This window comes from Liolophura sinensis, chromosome 12, assembly GCF_032854445.1.
Source record: "Liolophura sinensis isolate JHLJ2023 chromosome 12, CUHK_Ljap_v2, whole genome shotgun sequence".
In the NCBI taxonomy this organism is placed as follows: Eukaryota; Metazoa; Mollusca; class Polyplacophora; order Chitonida; family Chitonidae; genus Liolophura; species Liolophura sinensis.
In genome coordinates this window covers 19,702,075-19,711,819 of record NC_088306.1, presented here as the reverse complement: position 1 = coordinate 19,711,819, position 9,745 = coordinate 19,702,075, and the positions used below count along the sequence as shown (strand labels likewise).

General features: G+C 39.2%; 1 protein-coding gene across 2 annotated transcripts in view; it reads left to right on the top strand.

Moving 5' to 3' along the window:
• The first annotated feature begins 220 nt into the window (after positions 1-220).
• LOC135479012 (medium-chain acyl-CoA ligase ACSF2, mitochondrial-like) overlaps positions 221-9,745 on the top strand; it is a 33,790-nt gene continuing 24,265 nt past the window's right edge. Inside the window, exon 1 of one of the 2 annotated variants that reach the window (XM_064758713.1) lies at positions 221-303. In XM_064758713.1, coding sequence (XP_064614783.1) covers positions 272-303 — 32 coding nt within the window. In that variant the 5' untranslated portion in view covers positions 221-271. Of the gene's footprint in view, positions 304-2,351; positions 2,993-9,745 lie in introns of those variants that run through there. The other variant, XM_064758712.1, reaches the window with a different exon arrangement.

Below are 9,745 nucleotides of genomic sequence, written 5' to 3'. Positions count from 1 at the left end.
CGCTCTATATGGCTATTAGATATCAGCTGACAGCGTAGAATAGATCTGTGAGCCGTTGTGAAGTGTTTCTCTATAGTCACGAGTTGATCGATATCATTTGTTGGGACAGATATTGTGAAACTAAACGTCGCTCCACCTGAGGATGTTCCGTGCAAGACGCCTGCCAGTTATATTTTGTTGATTTTTCTCATGACAAAATCTAGAAGCATACTCATCTGTAATCAATTATAGAGGTTTGTTTAATACCTTACGGACAAATATCAAGCTGAGGATGGAATTATCTCAAACAGATTTCAGCCTCCGGTGAGTGCTGTGTTAGTTCGTTCAGTATGCCTCCATTATTAGCAAACTCGGTCTCTCCAAAGCACGGTAATATCCTTTCATAAAGTATTCTATGTAGAAGTCGTGTCAAATATTCACTGCATGGAGCTGTACGTTTAGTGCAGGTGTCAATCAATCAATCAATCAATCAATCAATCAATCAATCAGTATGTCAGTGAGTCAGTCTAATCAACAAAGCAAACAAACAATCAGCCAAGCACAAGCTTATACAGGTGTACCGTGTATTTAATTATCACCACGTGAACAGATCTTTACTGGATCATTATTATACTCATTGAAACTGATGTGCTCAACAAATGTATTTATTTATTTATTTATTTATTTATTTATTTAAACGTCATGTGACATGCAAATATGTACGCCACAGATCCCAAAAGCATTGATTGTATTTATTTATGGTGTTTTACGCCCCTAGCGGTTGAGTTTACTATATAAGTAAAAATATAGGTCCGCACTCTTTGCTCTTGTCGGTTGGGTTCATTTTATGGGACATACTTTTTGTGGTGAGCGCCGTGTGACCTTTTGTTCACAATTCCCATGTATGATTTTCAATCAGTTGGTCGGCTGTGATTTATTTTTAGCTGTGATAAGCAGCGAGGTCAATGTTTCTTGTTGCTATTGTTGATGGTGGTAAACGTTGGGGATATTCCTCGTGTACTTGATACTGGCATACATTTTTTAAATGTGCATCATGGGCTCTGTCATGATGCACATGAGGTTTGAATGTTTGGCTAAAGCATTAATATGTTTGATAAATATTGGCCCAGGGGTTTGTCTAACCAAGACGGTTGGTTTAGAAAGATAAAAATTGGACTTGGAGCTGTTTTGGAGGATGGGGGTGGGACCTTGGGGGTGCGGGTGGGGGGGGGGGCCGTGTCTATATATTTATAATCTAGTTTTTGACCCTTTAGAAACTGAAATTCGTACAACGCAAATAATGCATTCTTTAAACCAACGTTAGGTTAATAATGGATAGGATAGGGTATTTTATGAAAAATCTTAAAAGGAGAAAATAGTAAAGGTAAGGAATCGTGTCCTATATTACCAGTATGTCGGAAAGACACAACTCTGTTTGGAAAATAGATCTTCCAGCAACCCGCGGATGGTTTTGGTTTTCCCCCGCGCTCGGCCCGGTTTCCTCCCACGACAATGCTAGCCGCCGTCGTAATAGTGAAATATTCTTGAGTATGGCGTAAAACACCAATCAGATAAATCATATTATGGGCATATATTTGTTTTCAGTTACTTCATCGTTGTGATTATTATATTCAAAGTAGCAACCCCCCCCCCCCCCAAAAAAAAAACAAGATTTTTCTTTATCCTGTAATAATGTGTACAACAATCGCTGACTTTCGTACAGCAATTGATGACACTCTTACAATAATACGTGACAACTCAGACAGTTATCCCTGACACTCGTATAACAATCCGTCACATTTATACAGTAATCCTCAATATATTTGTTAATAGGTTCCATGACTGAGTAGTTAGCGTGCTATGGCACATCACAGTGATCCAGGAGCCTCTCATGAATGCGATCGCTGTGAGTTCAAATCCAGTTCATGCTAGCTTCCTCTTCGTTCGTAGGCCTACGTGTGTCCGGTCAGTTAGCAATGTACGGATGCTCGCTGGCACCAATCAAATAAATAAATGAATCATATATATACACGAGGGCGCCCAAGTTTCGGAAGAAACTGGACAGACTCTGGAGGAAACCGCCACTCTTAGGCCAGCCCCTTGCAAATCACCAGCTGAAAGGCGCCGCCGAATCAGCTAGAGCTTTTTTTGATCAGAGGAAAACAACTCCCGCAGTATATCACGATTTTTGAGCCCATGGCCTGACTAAGAGAGGCTACCCTTCCATATTATAGCAAGTGGGGAAGGGGGGGGGGGTGAGACATCAGACAATTTGTCCGTTGAAATACAGCTGAAACCATTACATGAGTGGCCATCAACCTGCGAATGGTGGTAGGTTTTCCTCACGCTCTGCCCGGTTTTTTTGCCACCTATCATGCTTCTCTGCTGTCGTAGAAATGAAATATTGTTGAGTACGGCGTAAAACACCAATCAAACAAACAAATAAATCACTATGAGAGTGCTTGTTGGGTAAATGCATTCTATAATTTTATCTGTAACAGGCCTATATGTAGTTGCTTACTTTCCGGTTCGAACCCTATTTTTTAACAATGCCCTCAAAAAGTAGGCCTCAATGACTGTTGAGGTTTGCTTCCTCGCAGTTTTGTAAAGAGACAGCCCCAGCTTTTAACCCATTGTCTGACCCATGACCTGTGAATGGACTCTGAATGGGGCTATCATATAATCCCCAAATCGTTCAGCAAAGAGCCACGCGATTAAGAAGGTAAACATTTTGCTTGAGCGTACCCCTCTGGGGCCTCGCATGTTTTGCGACCTGGTACCTACACAAATCATACGGAGTATATATAAGGCCAGTATATCGTCTTACCCCCACTGTTGTGTTTTATTCGGGTAAAACCGAGGACACACCACTGGCATTGTCCTGAACCTGCAGAAAGCATAATGACTTCATGTATGTCTTAGGGAAATTCGTCCACCTCAATCCGTTTTGATTTGCCAGCTGAAGCTTTTTTGACGAAGTTATGGAGGAGAAGGAATTTGTGGTGGACAAATTGTAAGTAACCTGCCATGTAAATATCTTTCACAGTACTTTGACTTCAAACATGTCGCTATCTTGCTACCTCGAACTTCCTAGTACAGGGCGAGGCAGCAAGGTAACGCGGCAGCGAAGCAAAGTAACGAGGTAGCGAAGCGAAACGAGTGAGTGAGTGCTTGGGGTTTAACGTCGTACTCAACAATTTTTCAGTCGTCCATCAGTTCAGTCATATGACGACGAAGGAATCTTTAGGGTGCGTGTACGTGTAACGTGCCTCCTTGTAGCAGGACGGATTTCCATCGCTCTTTTATTTAGTGCTGCTTCACTGAGACGACTTACCGAAGGCAAGTAAGCTGCCCCGCCCGAGCCATTATACTGATACTTGCATGCTGAACGCCAAGCGAGGAAGTTACTTCCTCTTTCAAAGTCTTAGGTGTGACTCGATCATGGATTGATCCTGGATCTACCGGTCCCGAAGCGGACGCTCTACCAACTGTGCTATCCGGGCCGGTCGAAGCGAAACGAAGTAGCGAGGTAGTGATGTGAGGTAGCTAGGTAGCCATGTGAGACAGCGACTGCATAAATTTCATAAATAAATAAATAACACATGTAACTTTCAGCCTTATATTTCTCCTGTGTTTCCAAACTAAAACAAGCGAACAAAGATTTCAATTCTTCATTAAGGTGCAACCTCCACAATAACTTGGTTAGTTCACTGGGCTATGAAGTATGTGTGATCGACTATGCCAGAAATACGGATTTTAAACTTGCCAAAATAAAACAAAATTGATCACTTTATAAAGTTTATGTTCTGCATTTGAAGGGAAAATGTTAATCAACACGGAATTTTGACAGCACGTAGATATACACACATGAAAGTCTTAACAAAGATATGTTTCTGGTTAATTTTGATCTTCATACTGTAAATTAAGAACACAGTGCCTCGTTTGGACGAAAAATTGGCGTTTTTGATCGAGAGTGCAATTTAATCGAGCTATTATTAAGTTACCACCTCTTTTTGCGGCCATATGACGTGTATTGGTGCTTTCACCAAGTTGTATACTTCCGATTTGGAAATTAACACAGTTCTGCTGGGATTTTGAAATTTGCTCTTTCTGATCGTACCTCTGTGGGGCCGATTTTTCGCCTTACCGTACCAAGTACCTTTATTTATTAATTTACTTACTCAATTGTTGCTTTACGCTATACTCAAGGATATTTCACTTTTAAGACGGTAGCCAACATTGTAGTGGAAGAAAACTAGACAGAGCCCGCGGAAAACCTACGATCATCCGCAAGTTACTGACATACCTTCCTGTGTACGACTGTAGTGGAAGCCAAAGCTTCCGAAGTGGAAGTCAAAGCTGGTCTTTAACTCACAGGGAACGCATTGGAGAGAGGCCCGCGGCCGCTGAAATTTGAGTGACCTAATCATCTTGAGTGATGTAATATTTAATAAGGCACCGAGGTGCAAGAAGTCAAATTACACACGGTGTTTGTCTCAGCCTGACTCTAAAGTAATTATAATAACTGTTCCCCACCTGTTTTTCCCATGATATGACAGTGTATAGAAGTTGAACGTTTAATCTGGTGATCCCCAAAGTTCTCCCCCACTATATAACACTATAATCCTTAAAGCCTTTTCCACAACATGACATCATACAGAACGTTTGCTCGGGTTGTCCTCAAAGTTTTCCCTACATTATGACATTATACATAGCCATTAGTCACGTGATCCTGAAGTTTTTTCCACAACATTATACTGCATAGAACATTTAGCCGCGTGAACGTCAAAACATTACTTTATGCAGAATGTTTAGTTTGGTGATCTTCTGTAGCTTCCCACATCTTTTAATAAGAGGATCCTGAAAGTGTCCACCAAAACATGACATTGTGCAGAATGTTTAGTTTGGTGATCTTCTGTAGCTTCCCACATCTTTTAATGAGGTGATTCTGAAAGTGTCCCTCAAAACATTACTTTATGCTGAGTGTTTTGTCTGATGATCTTTTGTATTTTCCCCACATCTTTTAATCAAGTGATCCACAAAGTGTCCACCAAAACATTACTTTATGCTGAGTGTTTAGTCTGGTGATCTTTTGTATTTTCCCCACATCTTTTAATCAGGTGATCCAGAAAATGTCCACCAAAACATTACTTTATGCTGAGTGTTTAGTCTGGTGATCTTTTCTATTTTCCCCATATCTTTTAATGAGGTGATCCAGAAAGTGTCCACCAAAACATTACTTTATGCTGAGTGTTTAGTCTGGTGATCTTTTATATTTTCCCCACATCTTTTAATAAGGTGAATCCAGAAAATGTCCACCAAAACATTACTTTATGCTGAGTGTTTAGTCTGGTGATCTTTGTCTTTTCCCCACATCTTTAATCAGGTGATCCAGAAATGCCCCCCAAAACATTACTTTATGCTGAGTGTTTAGTCTGGTGATCTTTTAATGAGGTGATCCACAAAGTGTCCACCAAAACATTACTTTATGCTGAGTGTTTAGTCTGGTGATCTTTTGTATTTTTCCCCATACCTTTTAATCAGGTGATCCAGAGAGTGTCCCTCAAAACATTACTTTATGCTGAGTGTTTAGTCTGGTGATCTTTTGTCTTTTCCCCACATCTTTTATGGGGGTGATCCTTAAAATGTCCACCAAAACATTACTTTATGCAGAATGTTTTTTCTGGTGATCTTTTGTATTTTCCCCATATCTTTTAATGAGGTGATCCAGAAAATGTCCACCAAAACATTACTTTATGCTGAGTGTTTAGTCTGGTGATCTTTTCAATTTTCCCCATATCTTTTAATGAGGTGATCCAGAAAGTGTCCACCAAAACATTACTTTATGCTGAGTGTTTAGTCTGGTGATCTTTTCTATTTTCCCCACATCTTTTAATGAGGTGATCCACAAAGTGTCCACCAAAACATTACTTTATGCTGAGTGTTTAGTCTGGTGATCTTTTTGTATTTTCCCCATACCTTTTAATCAGGTGATCCAGAGAGTGTCCCTCAAAACATTACTTTATGCTGAGTGTTTAGTCTGGTGATCTTTTGTCTTTTCCCCACATCTTTTATGGGGGTGATCCTTAAAATGTCCACCAAAACATTACTTTATGCAGAATGTTTTTTCTGGTGATCTTTTGTATTTTCCCCATATCTTTTATGAGGTGATCCAGAAAATGTCCACCAAAACATTACTTTATGCTGAGTGTTTAGTCTGGTGATCTTTTCAATTTTCCCCATATCTTTTAATGAGGTGATCCAGAAAGTGTCCACCAAAACATTACTTTATGCTGAGTGTTTAGTCTGGTGATCTTTTCTATTTTCCCCACATCTTTTAATGAGGTGATCCACAAAGTGTCCACCAAAACATTACTTTATGCTGAGTGTTTAGTCTGGTGATCTTTTGTATTTTCCCCACATCTTTTAATGAGGTGATCCAGAAAGTGTCCACCAAAACATTACTTTATGCTGAGTGTTTAGTCTGGTGATCTTTTCAATTTTCCCCATACCTTTTAATCAGGTGATCCAGAAAGTGTCCACCAAAACATTACTTTATGCTGAGTGTTTAGTCTGGTGATCTTTTAATGAGGTGATCCACAAAGTGTCCACCAAAACATTACTTTATGCTGAGTGTTTAGTCTGGTGATCTTTTGTATTTTCCCCATACCTTTTAATCAGGTGATCCAGAGAGTGTCCCTCAAAACATTACTTTATGCTGAGTGTTTAGTCTGGTGATCTTTTGTCTTTTCCCCACATCTTTTATGGGGGTGATCCTTAAAATGTCCACCAAAACATTACTTTATGCAGAATGTTTTTTCTGGTGATCTTTTGTATTTTCCCCATATCTTTTAATGAGGTGATCCAGAAAATGTCCACCAAAACATTACTTTATGCTGAGTGTTTAGTCTGGTGATCTTTTCAATTTTCCCCATATCTTTTAATGAGGTGATTCCAGAAAGTGTCCACCAAAACATTACTTTATGCTGAGTGTTTAGTCTGGTGATCTTTTCTATTTTCCCCACATCTTTAATGAGGGTGATCCACAAAGTGTCCACCAAAACATTACTTTATGCTGAGTGTTTAGTCTGGTGATCTTTTGTATTTTCCCCATACCTTTTAATCAGGTGATCCAGAGAGTGTCCCTCAAAACATTACTTTATGCTGAGTGTTTAGTCTGGTGATCTTTTGTCTTTTCCCCACATCTTTTATGGGGGTGATCCTTAAAATGTCCACCAAAACATTACTTTATGCAGAATGTTTTTTCTGGTGATCTTTTGTATTTTCCCCATATCTTTTAATGAGGTGAATCCAGAAAATGTCCACCAAAACATTACTTTATGCTGAGTGTTTAGTCTGGTGATCTTTTCAATTTTCCCCATATCTTTTAATGAGGTGATCCAGAAAGTGTCCACCAAAACATTACTTTATGCTGAGTGTTTAGTCTGGTGATCTTTTCTATTTTCCCCACATCTTTTAATGAGGTGATCCACAAAGTGTCCACCAAAACATTACTTTATGCTGAGTGTTTAGTCTGGTGATCTTTTGTATTTTCCCCACATCTTTTAATGAGGTGATCCAGAAAGTGTCCACCAAAACATTACTTTATGCTGAGTGTTTAGTCTGGTGATCTTTTCAATTTTCCCCATACCTTTTAATCAGGTGATCCAGAAAGTGTCCACCAAAACATTACTTTATGCTGAGTGTTTAGTCTGGTGATCTTTTGTATTTTCCCCACATCTTTTAATCAGGTGATCCAGAAAGTGTCCACCAAAACATTACTTTATGCTGAGTGTCTAGTCTGGTGATCTTTTGTATTTTCCCCACATCTTTTAATGAGGTGATCCAGAAAGTGTCCAACAAAAACATTACTTTATGCTGAGTGTTTAGTCTGGTGATCTTTTCAATTTTCCCCATATCTTTTAATCAGGTGATCCAGAAAGTGTCCACCAAAACATTACTTTATTCTGAGTGTTTAGTCTGGTGATCTTTTGTATTTTCCCCACATCTTTTAATGAGGTGATCCACAAAGTGTCCACCAAAACATTACTTTATGCTGAGTGTTTAGTCTGGTGATCTTTTGTATTTTCCCCACATCTTTTAATGAGGTGATCCAGAAAATGTCCACCAAAACATTACTTTATGCTGAGTGTTTAGTCTGGTGATCTTTTGCATTTTTGCCATATCTTTTTATCAGGTGATTCTGAAAGTGTCCAACAAAACATTACTTTATGCTGAGTGTTTAGTCTGGTGATCTTTTATATTTTCCCCACATCTTTTAATGAGGTGATCCACAAAGTGTCCACCAAAACATTACTTTATGCTGAGTGTTTAGTCTGGTGATCTTTTGTATTTTCCCCACATCTTTTAATGAGGTGATCCAGAAAGTGTCCAACAAAACATTACTTTATGCTGAGTGTTTAGTCTGGTGATCTTTTCAATTTTCCCCATATCTTTTAATCAGGTGATCCAGAAAGTGTCCACCAAAACATTACTTTATGCTGAGTGTTTAGTCTGGTGATCTTTTATATTTTCCCCACATCTTTTAATGAGGTGATCCACAAAGTGTCCACCAAAACATTACTTTATGCTGAGTGTTTAGTCTGGTGATCTTTTGTATTTTCCCCACATCTTTTAATGAGGTGATCCAGAAAATGTCCACCAAAACATTACTTTATGCTGAGTGTTTAGTCTGGTGATCTTTTGTATTTTCCCCACATCTTTTAATGAGGTGATCCAGAAAGTGTCCAACAAAACATTACTTTATGCTGAGTGTTTAGTCTGGTGATCTTTTGTATTTTCCCCACATCTTTTAATGAGGTGATCCTGAAAATGTCCCTCAAAACATTACGCTCTAACAGTTTTAACTGGTCTTTACGAAACTGGCCAATGTTTCAAACTGTTATTTACACCTCACAAATATTTATGCAATGTACATACTCATCATCGAACAGCTGGAAAGCGTGTAATCTGTACATTTCTGTTAAATACCCTAAATAATTTTAAAAAAGAATGAAGTGGCTGGCATATCAGTTAAGCAATAAGCAAATTTATGACTGCACATATGACTGCTTGTGGTCGAGTTGCGTAGTAAAACAGATCACGCCCATTGTCTAACATTTTCATTTATGTATTTATTTTATTAGCGCTTATATGAAGTATTCAAGAATATTTCACTTATACGACGGCGATCAGCATTATGGTGGGAGGAAACCCACGACCATCCGCAGACCTTCCCAAGTACGGCCGGAGAATTGTCTAGCATGCCACTTCTTTCTGAATGATAACAACGTTACCATAGGCAGTTCCCTAGAAAAGAAGCTGGCGGATTTTAACATTATGAACTAAAAATAGTACACTAGCTACAATTTGTTTGCAATAACATAACATCCTGCATATATAGATATATGTAGCTTACTGGGGGTGACACGCATGACTGATTTTACAGAGAGCTGACTATAGGCGACAAGTTAAAAGAAACAGACTATAGTGCAGGCTGAGATCATATGTAGTCTTTTTCGTAGCTTTTGCCATAAACCAAATAACCCTAAAGAATACTTTTCATACAAAAAAATAGTCAAACATATTGATCTGGCATAGGAATACTGTTATTCCAGCTTCATGCACATGACGGGGGGCCTCCGTGGCTCAGTTGATTAGCGCGCTAGCGCAGCGCAGTTACCCTGGAGCCTCTCACCAATGCGATCGCTGTGAGTTCAATTCCAGCTCATGCTGGCTTCCTCTCCGGCCGTACGTGGGAAGGTCT